The sequence below is a fragment of the Hydra viridissima genome, unplaced genomic scaffold (assembly GCF_058129835.1).
Source record: "Hydra viridissima isolate aposymbiotic clone 2 unplaced genomic scaffold, HvirCarnegie_v1 scaffold_11, whole genome shotgun sequence".
NCBI classification, from domain to species: Eukaryota; Metazoa; Cnidaria; class Hydrozoa; order Anthoathecata; family Hydridae; genus Hydra; species Hydra viridissima.
Window position 1 is genome coordinate 3,455,978 of NW_028324310.1, and position 17,175 is coordinate 3,473,152.

The following is a 17,175-nucleotide window of genomic DNA, read 5'->3' on the forward strand; positions in this document are numbered from 1 at the left end:
GAACATCTATTATCTCCTGTAATTCCTACGCGACCATGGCAAAAACAGGGAACTGATTTGTTTCAATGGGCAAACAAAAATTTAATTATTGTTGATTATTATAGCCTGTGGACTAAAGTGTTTCTGCTTTCAAGTACTAGATCAACTGATGTAATACAAGCATGCCAAGAATCATTTTCTAGAATTGGTATCCCAGAAGAATTAGTGTCAGATAATGTTACACAATGTAGTTCGAAATTGTTTCGTCAATTATTTCAACAGTGGAATTTAAACCATTACGAGTAGTCCACACTATGCACAATTGAATGGTTTAGCAGAAGCCATTGTAAAATCAATAAAATTGTTGATAAAGAAATGTTACATGTCAAATGAAGACATTTATAAAGGTATCTTAATATTACGTAATACTCAAATAAAATGTGGCTTATCTCCAGCAGAGTTTTTACATGGACGTCAACTGAGAGACAATTTACCCAGATTTCAAACTCAAAAGAAGGAACAATTGAAAAAGTCAAGAGATTTAGTGAAAGAGAGAATTCAATCTAAAAAATACTGATAAAAATATTGGTCATTTTGTACCACAGGTCTTTAGACAAGGTCAAAATGTTGCAATCCAAAATGAAGTGACTCGCGAATGGAGTCTAAAAGGTAAAATAGTTAAATGTGTTGCTCCTAGATCATAAGAAGTAAAATTGAATGACAATGGACATGTCCTTTGTCGAAATTAGGTTCATCTTAGAAAAGTGTATGCAATATCTGCTCCTTGTTTGAGTTGGGATAATACGGCAATAATGCGCAGAAGCAATCCTAATCTTCTGGTTGATGAATACAGGAGTAACGCAACGGTTTCACCTGATTTTGAGAGTGAGAAAATGATATTTACAAAAGAAACCTGATTAGTGGAAGATATAAGAGAAGAACAAATACGATTAAGTTTTCGCGGAAAAATAGTAAAGAATATAGGAGTTATGAGGAAATATTGACATTTATATTTGGGTTATGTTTTATTAGGGACAAGTGTCATAATTATATACATGTATAAATGTACGGGCTGATCTTAGAGATCGGTGTCGGTCTTAAAAGAGAGAATAGATAATAAACACAACATTAAGTTTTGAAATTCATGATTTTTGGGTGAAAAAGCCTATTTTTATAGTGGTTGTGTTGTCACAGTTTGAAAGATACAGGTTTATCTTATGTTGAACCATGTACATTAGTACATGGTTCAACATAAGTTAGTAAGAAAAAAATTAGGAGCTCTAGTTAGTAAGCCCTCTAGTTAGGAGCCCTAGTCTAGTTAGGAGTCTAAGCCCTCTTGTAAAGAGCCCTCGTTAGTAAGAAAAAATTTAGGAGCAGTTTGAATAAAACCGTTAGTTATGTTTAAAGTGAGTTCAAAGATACACAGTTCACACAATTTACCCATTATTATGCAGTTTGACGCGGTTGACAAAATCAAACAAAGTACTAATCTAATCATGATGAAATGGGTCTTAATTGATTTCAAAACTCTTTTCACACCTAATTAGACCAACTAAAATCAAAAATCGGTTGAAAAATGTTAAAGTTATGTATATTTTTTTTCAAAATATTCTTTCCAGAAGTCACAAGATTTGAAACATGTAAAAATGCCTATAATATTGCGTGTTACATAAATTAGGAAGGGTATGGGGGAATACTACTATCTAAATGTGGTGAGCAAACTCTGACTTGGAAGTGTGGCGAAGGGGAATTAATTGGAACACTGGATTTCCTCGGCTAAGGGTGAGGCCTGGGGTTAGTAAAGTTGCTTTAAAATAGTGATAGAACACTAATATTGGAACTTTGAGAAACTTTATCTTTTTAAGTTAAAGAACACTTTATAATTTTGTAAATGACAGAACACTTTTATACACTTCTGTGCAGAGAGTAAACTTAATTGAACAGAGTGGCTAAAATCAGAAAAAAGAAAGAAATATTACTTCTTAAAAGTATAAGTGACAAGTTGAATGACAATAAACTCCCTTCTAACAAAGACATTTTGGAGCATTATAATTTTTTAAAGTCTGAAAATCCTAAAATCAAAGATAACACCCTTCACTGCTGTGGATTCTCTCCTGATTTCAAGCTCATTTGTGAGGAAAATTGTCAGTATTTGGTTAAAAAGTTCACTGCTAATTATGAAAAAGCTGTAATTCCAACATTCAGAGTGTATAAAGTACAGAAGAAAATGAGTGAATTGCTAGCCAAGCACAAAAAATTGATTTCTCTTCAAAAAAGGCGAAACACTAAAGAAGTAGAAAAGAAAATAATTTTCAAAGACAATTTTTTGCCTGATGTTATGCCCAGTGATGTGATACAAATATTAGAGAAAGATAAGAAAAGATCTCAGGAGGACAAGGCAGAAGATATCATTTTCATAAATGATCAAAGAAGTTGCAGGAAATATTACCCTGGGAAGAAAGATAAAAGGTACATTTATTCTGCTCAAAGAACTCAACAGGCAAGAGTAAGAATGTCTGGAGCAGATCATGACCAGAGTTATCAGTCTAAGTTGCATGTTTCATCTTCAAGTAAAAGAGAAATATCTTTAAGAGCAAAAGCTGGATCAAACATGATTCTTCCTTATGATGGAAAGCTAGTCAAAGAGTATACTGATCAAAAGAAACTCAAAAGAGAGCGCTTAGCATTGAGTGTAACTTGTGATGGAGAACATTATTTGCTTGGAGTAACTCCTGTCAATGATTCTACTGGAGCTTGTCATGCTGAGAAGATTATTGAGATTTTAGAAGAAAACTCACTCAAAGAAGACATTAAAGGTCTAGTATTTGACACCACTGCGTTAAATACAGGTAAAGAAAAAGGAGTAAGTTCCAGATTTAACATCAATCTTGGAAGACCTGCTATGTATGTTGCTTGCAGTCATCATGTCTATGAGTGTATTATTAGGAATGTTGCAAAGCTCTTCAGGACAACCTCAGAACCTGATAATCAACTCTTCAAGAAACTGTTAAATAAGTTTTCTCTTATTCAGATTGATCAAAATAAACTTTGCAAATTCAAATATTAAGTAAATCAACACATTGACAGTGCTTCTAGAGTATCCCTAGTAATCATCACAAAGTTTTTGGATGAAGACAATATACCCAGAGGTGATTTTTGGGAGCTAGCAGAAATTGTTCAATTCTATTTATCCCCAGAGATTGATCAACTGACAATTCGACAACGTGTAGCTATTCATTATGCAAGGTTTATGGCACAGGCTAGTGTTGTAAACCATACATGGTATCTTAATCCAACTCTGATCCCATTTAATTTACTGGACCCTGGAGTGTCAGATGAGGAAAAGACTGAAATTGCTGAAAGAATCCTGATTCAAAGGAAAAGGATTCTCTGTCATTTATGTATAAGAAGATTAATGTATCAGGTTTGATTGACAAAGAAGGAGAGAACCCCAGGTTGTCTGAATTTGTTTATTCAGAATCCATTTTGATATTTAACATCTTAAAAATGGATAGCCAGCAGCTTAAATAGATGGAGATTCCACCTAGTATGTGGAACAGATTGTCTGGCTACACAAAGTTCAAGGATTTTATCTCCAACATTCTTGTAACTAATGAATTTCCAGAGAGAATGTTAAGCTTATACAGGACTTTGTTGATAGAAACCATAATAAAGAGCTGAGTCAAGATCTTCTCCTAGCCGTGGACCAGAAAACAAAGGCTGGAAGACCCCAAGGGAATGGTGGAAAGAAAAGAAAATGTTAATATGTCGTAGAATAAGTGGTTAAATAAATAAAATTAATCATAGAATTAGTACTTTTTAACCGATTTTGGATTTTCGTTGGTCTAATTAGTTGTGAAAAGGGTTCGGAAATTGATTTAGACCTATTTCATAACGATTAGATCAGTTTTTTGTTTGATTTGGTCAACCGCGTCAAACCTTATAATAGTTAAGTCAACTGTATATCTTTGAACTCACTTCAAACCAAACTAATTGTTTTATTCAAACTGCTCATAACTTTTTTCTAACTATCGAGGGTTAATGTACATGGTGCAACATAATCTTTATCCTGAAAATCATGAATTTTGAAACAAAAGGTGGCTTGTTTAGTCACAAAAATAAAGTTGGAGCTCTAAAACCTTACAGGTCTCATTTTCTCACATATACGCAGCAGAAAAATGCTGGGAGCATAAAAAATAGACTGTGACCCTAAAAACGGGACATCCTAGTATATATGTATACGTATATATTTATAAATATATTTTAATTCACAGTACGAAGTACCTCATCAGTGTATAGTTTAGAGAATACAGCAAGAACCAAGAATAATAATTTGGGTAAGTCAAAATTTTTCAAGTTGTTTACTTATATGTAGTGTTTTTTATTACTAAAAATAGAATGCTGGACATTTAAAACGTGATTCATAAAAGTAGCTGTTATAAGCTGTTGATTAAAATATAAATAAAAAAGTTCGCATATAAACTTGAAACATTATAACCTTGTGATTGAAAACATTTAATTTGATGTTAACAAATGGGATTAGTAATGTTTTTATGTTTTTCCAAAAATTTTTTTTCCATTATTCTGATTAGAATAAAACTTTTGTAAGATATAACTAGCCTTGAGTAACAAGCATTAAGTGAGTAATATTAAATAAGTTGCATCAAATGCAGTGTTTTACAGAGCAAAAATTTATTTTTTAAATTTTTTCTATAAAATATTTATAGAAACTGATATAAAAATAATATATATATATATATATATATATATATATATATATATATATATATATATGTATATATATATATACATATATGTATATATATGTATATATATATACTTATGTATGTGTATATTTATGTATTTATACATATGTTTATATATATGTAAATATATGTATTTGAATGTATGTATATGTATATAAGGTATATCACAAAGAAACTTTTTTCAAAATTTTTATTTTCCTGATGTTGCATTTGATGAACTTTTACCAATAGATCACTGTTTTGAGGTTTATTTCATTGGATCACAAAAAAGCCTCCCGCACCTAGCACCTCACCACTTTTAACTTTTTCGATTTTTCACTCGATTTTGTTCCCAGTTCTTACTTCCTTATGCTTGACTTTGATTTTTAAAACTGTAAATATATAATATTGTATATTGTATAGTTGTTCATAACATTCAAAAAATTTTTGTTTGTTTGCAGTATTAATTTGCAAGATATGCTGTTTAGTGCTTCTTTTTGAAAATATGTCCTTTAAAAGTAAAAAGTCAAAATAAGCAGTGGAAGCAGCTGGTGAAATGTGGACACAAAATTTGAAATCAAGCACGAAGCGCCGTCCTAATATACCACAGGTAAAACAGGATATGAGCGACAAATTGTGTAAAATGCCTTCCAACAGAGATATTGTTGGAAGATTCTTGGGACTCTTTGATGAATTGAAAGGACGACATGATAGACTAACAAAAATATCCGAGGAATTGATGAATCTTTGGCAGAAGTTTAATTTTCCTGTTCTTTCCAAACAACAGGTGTCTGCTAATGTTGACAAACTTATCACATCATTTGAAAAACACAGAAAGCGACCAAATGCAGTATTTGAAGAAAATCTTGCTCATCTTTTCGATATAACAAAACCAGATGGAAATTGGCTTTGTAGTGAGGACAAACAACTGTACATAGTAAAAGTTGAATCAGATGGCAGGGTGGGATATACAACTAAGAAAGTGGCTCCTATGTCAACAATCCATTCATCAAAAAGGGCCAAAAGTACATCAGAACCCTCGATAAACCAAACGGTTATCTCCCTACTACTTTCCTGCGATAGTGAGGATTCTGAGGAAGGAAGCAGCAGTGGTGACTCGGAGGCAAGTCCAGGAGAATCTCCCAGAAAGCGTGCAACACGCCAGTCAACTAAGTCTGCTGCCAAACTAGTGTCTAGTCACTCTTTTCAACCAGAAAAACGTCACGGGTGCTTCAAAGTCTGGCTGAGGATGGAGTTAGTGTCCCAACACCATCACAGTCTGGAGTCTGGCGTCGAACAAGCAGAGATGCAGAACAAGTTAAAAACCGCCTCGAGGAACTGATCTCTGAAGAGAAATTTTCTTTAGATTTTGATGGTAAGAAAATTGACAAGACTGAGTACCAAGTTGTGTGCTTGAAAAATGACAGAAGAACATTAAGGGTGGAATGCAAGAACCGAACTTGAGTCCAGTTTGACTTGAAATCTCAAGTTCGAATTTGTCAAGTCAGACTTGAAAAATTGACTTCAGCAAATGCGTAAACGAGACTTGAAAATTTCAAGTTCGTGCTTGAGAAAGTCGAACTTGAAAAACAGTCGAGGCGTTGAATTCAGGGAGTTTATCGGAAAATGCGTTTCGCAACCAATAGCGGTAATGCATTTTTTTTTACGGGAAAAACCTTTTACTAAAACAAATTCGTGTAATGATATTTGTATAAGATACGATAAAATAAAAAGTTAATAACAGTAAAAAAAAAAAAAAACGGTCTTGCTATCTATTTTTCATCAGAAAAAGAAATTTATCTTGGCACTTTCAGTTCTAAGACACTTTCAGTTTCAAACCCTAAGTTGTAGGTAAACAACGGTTGGTCGTATAGTCCACTCAAGTGATCAAGAAAATATCTCTTGATTTCTCCATTTTAACAGATTCCATTTGAATTAAAATACATGAAAATGTTTTGGAAAATACAGAATCTTATTTTGACGCCTTTTGGGGATGATACTATACTAGAATGTATTTTTCACTAATCTTTTTTCTAATACTTCAATGAAAATAATGGTTTTTATTTCACAAATACTGAGAAAACTACTTTAAACAAAATTAGTTTTCTCAATGCTAATACTACACAATACTATGTATGTGTATATATATATATATATATATATATATATATATATATATATATATATATATATATATATATATATATATATATATATATATATATATATATATATATATATATATATATATGTTATTGGGCCACTTATAGAAACAGAAAAGAAAATTTTTAAGAAACCATTTATAGTATCTTGCTCATTAACACATGAAAAAGAACAAAATTTAAAGTTAAACAAAAATCACTTTTAAAAAAAATACAAAAAAGCAATATAATGAAATTCATGATTTTGATAAAGAACTAATGTAAAAACAAATAGAAATAACTAATACAAAAAAAAAAATCACTCCAGAAAAAGTGACAATACAAAAAGAAGATGAAATTAAAATGGAAACTTATAAAAAAAAAAATTGTCACAGTTAAAATTTTAAAAAAGCAACACAATAGAATTATTCTATGCGAGGAGTATTATTTTTAAACAATATCAGATCCAAATTTTTTTTTTAAGAATGTTATAATTTATTACTTTATTTTATTAGAAATTGTTTTTTTCATATATAATACTAATTTGAAATATAAAATGTAATTCTTTTTAAATAATATGCAGTATAAATATTTGCAAATAATGTTTTTGTTATTAGACCTTTATCCATAATCAGACACAATTTTTTTATTCATAATCAGACAAAATTAAAAAAAAAAAAATCAGTCCAAAATTTGATTTCTCTTCGTTTCTGCAAAAATATCTCTTGTAAATGCTTCAGCACCATAATCTTTATTGCTTTTTTGTATTTCACTGTCTCCACAATAATCATTTTGTAGAAGGGCAATGTTGTGAAGCACAAAACAGGATAGTATTACAGCTATGGAGTTTACAGTTTTTTTCGTAAGAGAATGTTAAGACAAGGGTATCGTTTTTTTGATATACAAAACAATATTCAACAAAAACATTCAACATGTGTGTACTTCTCAAGTAGTAATTGTATCTGATTTCACTTTCGTTATTGGGTTAGAAAAAGGTGTCATTTAATATTGTTTTCAAAGATAGCCAGAATCACCTAAAACATGAACATGATGGGAAGCTTCAAAAACTTGTTTAATAGCTGAGTTAGCAAAAACAAATGAATCCTAAACACTTCAAGGCCATTGAACACAAGCAGATAAAATTTCTTTTGAAGCACCTGCAATGACCTGGCAATCCAAAGAAAAAAATCTCTTTTTGTTTCGATATTTTTCTGCGCTTTCTCCACAAGGAATTATTATAGGAATACGTGTTCCATCAATTGCTTCTATAAATCCTGGAAATCCTTGAATTTGGTAAAATCTAAATAATGGTTGATAAATGTAAAAATTTTCTTTACCTAAGGAAAGTTCGAAGTTTTATGAAATTACAAAATCAGATATCCATGAAAACTTATAATCACTTTTGCTGAATTATCAAAGAATCAGCTTCTGTTGGAAACTTTATGTACTAATATCTTTCGTTGGCAATTTGAATTGAAATGTTTTTAACTACTCGACAAACAGTTGACTGATTAACTTTCAGCTCCTCCAAATCTCCTATTACTCTCTAAAAAAGTGTACTTAATTAGATCAAATCATACAAATTTAAATATGAGGTACTTTATTTATTGTAACTTGAGTATATGATTATTTTATTTGTAGTTATAAAATGGCGTTATTTAAAAACATAATACAAAATCTACAATAAGAATACAATAAGAATACAATACAATAAAAAGGTACCATTGTCTGATACCATTTCTTGAATATCTACTCACTTGGAATGAACCAGTAGCATAAAACCGAAATGCAATAGCCAGTTGTTGTACAGATGAAAGAGGGCACCCTCGATTGTCAACATTGTTGTTAATAATGTCATTAGCTAATATTAAAAAGATTTCTTTGCAAAATCTGTAGCGTCTTTTAAATTCTATATCATTGTAAACGTCTAAAGGATTGGCTCTGTCAATAATAATTCTTGGTATGTGATTTGGCATATTTCTTCTTCTTCTTCTTCTTCTTCTTCTTCTTCTTTTTCTAAAATTCAGCTCATACCGATTCATTTTTGAACGTTTTAAAACAAGTTTTTTTTAATATTTCATATTATAACTACTTCTTCTCTTGAATTCTCTTTTACTCCTTTTACACATATCACTTCTTTGTATAACTGCAACTGTTTATTACTAAATGGAATTTACTTTTATACTGTATCACAAAAATGTGCCTTAATCAACAGCCTTTATAATGCTAGGATGTTCGACATTTCAAAAAGCTAATAATCATTTATAATAGCATCAAAATATGACATGTTGGATCATTACATACGAGTTACAGGATGTTTTAAAAGACACGTTTTCACAATGTTGGTATTCAGTTTTCTGTAATGAATTCATTGACAAAAATACTTTTACAATGTAATCTTTTAATTATTCACGAAAATATACCCAAGTAACTACTTTTGCTTGTTAAAAACTTATTTTCATATTTGCAAAGGTTGTAATAAGTTATATAGTAATAGTAAAGTTTTGTTACATCAGCAAAATGATAATGGCGGTCTGTTTTTTTTTTCAAGTTTGGTTTCAAGATTATTCTGGAGCAGACTTGAAAAAATGACTTGAAAATTCAAAAATTCTCGTTTTTCAAGTCTGACTTCAGTTCAAGTTCACTTCTTACATTCCGTTCAAGTCAGACTTGAGATTTGAAGTCTGACTTGAAATTTCAAATCGGGTTCTTGCATTCGGAAGGAATTTTTGCTCTCTCAAGTCTGGTTTGAAGTCAGACTTGAAAACGGTCTATTTTTAGCGGTTTTCAAGTCTGACTTGAGTTTAGGTTCGCTTTGTGCATTCGCTCAAGTTGCACTTAAGGTTTGAAGTTCGACTTCAAATTTAAAGTTCGGTTCTTGCATTCCACCCTAAAACTTGCCATTTTGGTTTGTAACAGTGGATCCTCTGCAAACATATATAAAGCACTACAGGACCTACTTGATGATTACAATGCATGGAACAGTATTCAGATGACCATCTCTGACACAACAGCTGTAAATACTGGTGGCAAGAATGGAGTTGTAGCCAAGCTTCAGAAAACATTTCGAGACAAGGGATTCGATGAACCTCAATACATCGGCGGCCAACACCACATTCTTGATCTTGTTCTACGTCATGTTGGATTTCTTTTTTCCTATACAGTCACAGTCGCCTAACATTAACTACAAATTTATTGATGAGATTATGGAGCATTATGATGATTTAAAAAATGCCTACAAGGGCACAGCAGTGGTAGCAGAGTATGAGAACCTTGGCTGGAGAGATGACTTTAAATTTCTTTTTCAGCTTTGTGAAGCATACAAGTTTTACAAAAACGAGGCAAAATGGCCTCGTAGTAAATGGCACAAGCTGCCATCACTGCACAGTGCCAGGTGGAACTCAAGAGGCATTTTTGCGCTTATTGTATTTTTCATTCTTCCAAACTGGCAAGAACAACTGAGGATAACTTGCGATTTAGTTGCAACTACATGGTCGCGGGCCTGGTTTTCAAACCAGCACTATGCTGAGGCGACTTATGAAGACCTGCTGTCAGCAATATCCAAACTTAAATGTTCCAAAGCTGTGAAATGCTTCTCTACCCATTGGAAGAAGGAACCATCAGTGCTTGATGTGCCTCGATCAAACATAGTAGCCGAGAGAACTGTAAAGTTGATGGAGGACATTCGTTCGTCTTGCAGAACAAACAAAAATCTTATCTGTAAATTTATTAATACTAATAAACAAATTTGAAAGATTATTAACATCACTACAAATGCTGTAGGACAGTGTAGGTACTCATTCTCGTGTATTTCTCATGTGTATTGTATATAAAGCTGACATATTGTAACTAATAGCTTTTGGGCCGCCATGTGTTGTATGGTTAAATATGAAACTGTCTTAGGTGCGGGAAGTTTTTTCAAGGTATGGTGAAATCAATGTCATTTCTGTTATTTATAGGCAAAAGTTCATCATTTAGAACCCCAGCCTAATTGATTTAAAATTTATCATATACCTAATGTTTATACTTACATGTGTATATATATACATAAAAGGTATATATATATATATATATATATATATATATATATATATATATATATATATATATATATATATATATATATATATATATATATATATATACAGTATGCGACAAAAGTGTATACATGTTTTTGAAAATATTCTTTTTTAAAATAAATGATTGAAATACATGTTTATATATCAATATATATATACCAAAATAAAGGTAACTCATTGTAGTTTCATGTTTTGAGCCTGAATTTAAATGAATGAGAAGTGTTTATAGCAAATTATTTATTGAAACAAAATGTCAGATGTAAACAGTTTTGTCGCGATTTATGCTATTATTAATTTTAATGCGAAATTAATACTTTGTGTAGCCTCCACGACTTCTAATGACTGCTGCAATTCTCGCAGGCATGCTACCAATCAACTTCTTGCATTCTTCAACAGTTATCGAACTCCAAACATACTCAACTCGTTCCCATAATTCTGGTCGACTGGCTGCTCTTGTTTCATAATTATAAGCTCGATTCTTCACAATAGTTCAAAGATTCTCGATCGGGTTAAGATCGGGACTTTGCGCAGGCCACTCTAGAATCTTAAATTTCTTCGAATTTAGGAATTCTAATGTAATTTTTGCCTTGTGCTTTGAATCATTGTCTTGCATAAAAAGTGTCGAACGAATTTGCTTTCGCCATCCTCGTAAACTAGGCAAATAGCCATTGTTTAAAATGTTAATATAATGTTTCGCGTCCATTATTCCATCAATTTTTACGATTTTACCAACACCAGACGAAGAGAAACATCCCCAAAACAACAACTTTCCGCCGCCATATTTTACTGTTGGAATAAAGTCACGATCAGAAATTCCTTCTCCAGCTTTTTTCCATACATATCGAATGCCATCAGAGCCAATCAAGTTAATCTTGCTTTCGTCTGTCCAAATCACCTTACTCCACTCAGCAAAAGTCCAGTTTTCATACTTCTTTGCAAATTCCAATCGTTGTTTACGATGTTTCGGTGTTAGTAGTGGTTTCTTGATCTTCTTTTTTGCCTTGAATCCAATTCTCTTGAGTTCTCTCTGCACTGTTCGAGTACTTACCACTGTACCTTAAGCATTATTTAATTGTTTCTTTACATCGTGTGCTGATTTTGCTTTTTTTGTCATGATTAATCTAGAAATTGTTCTCTGATCTCGAATAGTGAAAATTTTCTTGCGTCCATTTTTGTTGCATTTCTCCTCTATATCGTTTCGCTTCTTAATTTTATAGACTAAACAATAAGATATATTAAGTTCTCGTCCTGTCTCACGAAGAGACAATCCTGATTTAAGCTTCTGAACAGCTAAATTTTCAATTTCTTTCGACACTTTCTTCATTCTTTCAATTATAATTTTTCTATTGTTTACATTACAAATTTTAAGTTTAAATAAACCGTTTATTACTAATTGAGATATGTTTTATTTAAACAAGTTAAAAATATAGCCACAAAGTATTAATTTCGCATTAAAATTAATAATAGCATAAATCGCGACAAAACTGTTTACATCTGACATTTTGTTTCAATAAATAATTTGCTATAAACACTTCTCATTCATTTAAATTCAGGCTCAAAACATGAAACTGCAATGACTTACCTTTATTTGGTATATATATATATTGATATATAAACATGTATTTCAATCATTAATTTTAAAAAAGAATATTTTCAAAAACATGTAAACACTTTTGTCGCATAATGTATATATATATATATATATATATATATATATATATATAAAATCAAATCTTTTCAAGCTATTGGCTTACATGTTGTGTTTTTTATTACTAAATATAGCATACTGGGATTTTAAAACATGATTAGTAAAGGTAGCTGTTGTTGGCTGTTGTGTTAAATATAAATAAAGACAAAATTGACAAACATATTAATAAATAAATATATATCTTTTAGTTATAAGGATATTTTTAAAAAATAGTCTGCTATAAAAGTAATCAGAGAAATGTAAGACAATATCTCTTTTTAAAAAAATGCTCAGGTCTCCTTAAATATAAATATAAATATATATATATATATATATATATATATATATGTATATTTATAAATATATATATATATATATATATATTTATATATATATATATATATGTATATATATATATATTTATATATACGTATATATGTATCTATATATGTATATAAATATATGTATTTATAAATAAGTATATATATTAACATATATATATATATATTATTACATATGTATATTTATATATATATATATATATGTATATACATATATATATATATATATATATATATATACATATATATATATATATATATATATATATATATATATCTACAAATATATATATGTATATATATTAGGGATATGACTTTTTTGCAACCTACTAGGCCTGTATCGTAATTCAATGAACTTTTATGTAAAAAGAACGAATAGATGTTTCATTTTGACATATTTTGAAAAAAGGTCACCCCAAAACCAAAATATCGAATTTTCAATAGGTACACTTTTGTACAGTAAATGAATATTAAAGGCTGAAGATGTTGTAAGAGTCATACTCCTGTTGTTATTTTATTTATTTATGCAACATGTACTGTGATATAACAAAAAACATTATGTGATATATAATTATACATGTATTACAAAATTAACAGTATCAAAGCGTCTAGTACAACAATATACATAACTGTCTGTGTCTATAGGCCTACTGTGTTTAGTACAGGGGTCACATGATGCTCACGTCTCATAAAGAGTCTAGCGCTTATTACTTAGAATGAATCGAAGTTGCAGTTTGTCTTTCTTTCTGCAGGAAGCATACAGGTCTTGCATCACCTTGATTGCACGTTCAGCTATCTGATTACTTCGTGGTATGTCGATGACGGATGGCTCTTTCTTCCAGTGATTTTTGAATGACTGCAATGCCTTTTTGTAAGGCTTCAATACATCAGATAAATTCTTGAAGTCATTGTCATTGTACTTTTGACTACTAAACCAATGTTCTGCCCACTCATATGAAATGAACCTGCAAACCTTCTCCAAATTCTTTCTCGCTTCAGGCATAAGAATGAACGCCAGAATGGCGAGAATGGCTCTTGAGCTCCATCTGGCATTGCTCATATTAGGAATGTTCTGAAAGTGAATCAGAGGGAAGTTTCTTTGTTCTTCATAGAACCTAAACACTCTTGTTAAATGGTACAAAAACTTCATATCGTCTCTCCACCCTGATTTATCAAGAATTTCTACAGTTCCATTCACAAACTTATCCTTCAGTTCATCATACTTATTCAACAGTTCAGACACAAATGGGTATTCAATGTTTGGAGATTTGGTATCACCCCCAAGTTCTTCGTCCATCACCAGACGGAGAATCCTGTCTAGTACGTGATGCTGACAACCGATAAATTGTGGTATTGTGACACCCTTTAATTTAAACATACGTTGCAACTTCACAACAACTCCATTTCTCTTCCCAGTATTGACGTTTGTTGTATCAGTAATGATCATCTTAATTGAATTCCACAAATTTTATTCATCAATAAGTTTGGCAATTTTTTCAGCAACAGTTTCAGCTTTGCCATCTTTTAAACGCAGTGCATCAAGTTTCACGTCAGTTCTTTCATTCTGAAGTACAACTACCTGATATTCTTTATCATCTATTCGTTTGCCGTCAAAGTGTAAGGACCACTGTTCCATTTTAAGTTGTTGTATCATTTCTTTTTTTAATTTACCTGCCTCTTTGAATGTGGACTTGTAAATTGCTGATTGACTTGGAGTTGGAATATCAATACCTTGTTGTGATAATACATTACATATTTTAGCAGCTTTCTTTGTGGAAACTCCACTTGATGTAACCATACTTACAGCAAATTTACTTTTGTAGTGCTTTCTAGTTTTTTTCTGAGTGTCCTCATCATCGTCTTTATCACCGTCGTCGTCTTCATCATCTTCACTCTTACTTTTGCAGTTTTCAGATTCAGTACCACTGTCTGTGGTAGACAGGACTTGTGATGTGGAAGGTATTGCTGTTCCAGACTGGACTTTCCTTCTCTTGGAAGGGTGAATGGTTTCTTTACTTGCCACTTGTCCTGTTGAGTACCCCACCTGTCCTTTACTTTCTTTTTGTAGGTGGTATAGACGTTTATCTTCCGAGGATAACCACTGGCCATTCACTTTCGTGATGTCAAATAATGCATTGAGAACATCATATTTTCCACGCTTGACACATTCATCATAGACCTTCAGCACCTTCATAAGCTTTGCTCTTATCACTTGATCAGACACATGTGGAAAATTCAGTTTATTGTCCCACAATTTTGTAATTTCCTTAGAAATTTGGTCTATTCGTTCTTTTCTTCCTTTAACATATGCTCCGAGAAACTGGTATCTTCCTACGATCTGCAATTGAAGTGGTATTCTGGATTTTTCATCGAGTGAATGTTCTTCTACAGCCACGCTTCCTCTTCTTCTGTGTGACTCTTGAAATCTCACCAAATTTTTAGTCCAAGTCTTCTTGTTCTTTGTTACTGTGGTATGACTTTTCTTGTGAGACATCATATAATATTGTTACGACTTTACGGATAGCTGAGCGTAAATATCCGTTTAATAAAGTCGTTTAATTAATAAAATACTTTAACTGTATAGTAATCCAATTATAGTTCGATAATCCAGTCAATGTTGATAACAGTTCGATAATCCAGTCCGTATCCTAACGATAATGCTACAACTACTTATACTTCGTACACTTACAGCGTCTTTAGTTCGCTACAGTAGTTCCTTATTAGCTCAGTTACACGCAGAGTACTTCATAGAACTATTCACATTATCAACACTGAGCTCACATTAGCAACACTGAGAATTAAGCTGAGAATTAAGAAATAATTATGTATAAAAATGGTAAATCAAATTTTTATTTTGGGGGTGACCTTTTTTTGTTGCAGAAAGCTATTTGGGCCTTTTTTCATGATTTTAGGTAAAAGTTCATCGATTTATGATACAGGAAACATTTTATTTGAAAAAAAATTAAAAAGTCATATCCCTAATATATATATATATATATATATATATATATATATATATATATATATACGCATAAAGATTAATAAATACATGTATACATATGTATGCATGTATATATCAGTATATCTTTATAAAATATATACATGTATATATGTTATGTATATATGCATTTATTAGTTTATATATATATGTATGTAAATATATATATGTATATGTTATATATATATATATATATATATATATATATATATATATATATATATATATATATATATATATATATATATATATCTGTGTGTGTGTGTGTGTGTGTGTGTGTGTGTGTATTTATATATTTATGTATAAATGTTTACATATATGTATATATAAATGAATGTATTTATATATACATGTATGTAGGTATATATATATATATATATATATATATATATATATATATATATATATATATATATATATATATATATATATATATGTCTATGTATATATTTATGAATATGTTTTAAATTGAAGAACAAAGGACCTCATCAGAGTATAGCTTAGAGAATACAGCATTTACCAACAATAATGATTTGGGTAAGTCAAGACTTTTCAAGTTATTTACTTAAATGTATTGATTTTGGTTACTAAAATTAGCATGCAAGGAATTTAAAGCGTGATTCATAAAAGTAGTGGTTATAAAATGTTATTTAAACTAAAACTATAAAAGTACCTTTAAAAAGTCTAGAGTATCATAATCTAGATGATTGAAATCCTTAAATTTGATATATATGTTAGTTATTTAGATATAAATGTATATACGTATATATATATATATATATATATATATATATATATATATATATATATATATATATATATATATATATATATATATATATATATATGTATATATATATATATATATATATATATATATATAAATGTATATATTTATTTATGATTTTTATGTTTATGTAAATATATATGTATATAATTAAGTGCGTTTATTCACGAAAGTTTAAACAATCGCAGAATATTTATCAAGTATGTTTGGTTTTTGTTTAATAAAGAAAAACTTTGAAATGATATCGACCTAATTTTATTAAATTATTACAGAAAAAGTAAATAGCTTTAAAAAGAATATGGACATATTACAAAAAATTTAATATTTAGTTAGAAAAAAGCTATTACAAAAATTCTTGCAGGAAAAATTAGAAGCACAAAAGTTTAAACGAATTGCTACATTCATACAAAAAATGAAA

The 17,175-nt window shown here is 30.2% G+C and overlaps 1 protein-coding gene and 1 pseudogene across 1 annotated transcript in view; both read left to right on the forward strand.

Moving 5' to 3' along the window:
- LOC149881747 (uncharacterized) overlaps nucleotides 1–17,175 on the forward strand; it is a 290,985-nt pseudogene that overhangs the window by 66,059 nt on the left and 207,751 nt on the right.
- LOC149881751 (uncharacterized) overlaps nucleotides 1–17,175 on the forward strand; it is a 61,963-nt gene that overhangs the window by 21,274 nt on the left and 23,514 nt on the right. Inside the window, exons 8-9 of the mRNA XM_090065969.1 lie at nucleotides 4,254–4,316; nucleotides 16,445–16,507. Of these exons, the coding sequence (XP_089922095.1) occupies nucleotides 4,254–4,316; nucleotides 16,445–16,507 (126 nt within the window). The remainder of the gene's footprint in view (nucleotides 1–4,253; nucleotides 4,317–16,444; nucleotides 16,508–17,175) is intronic.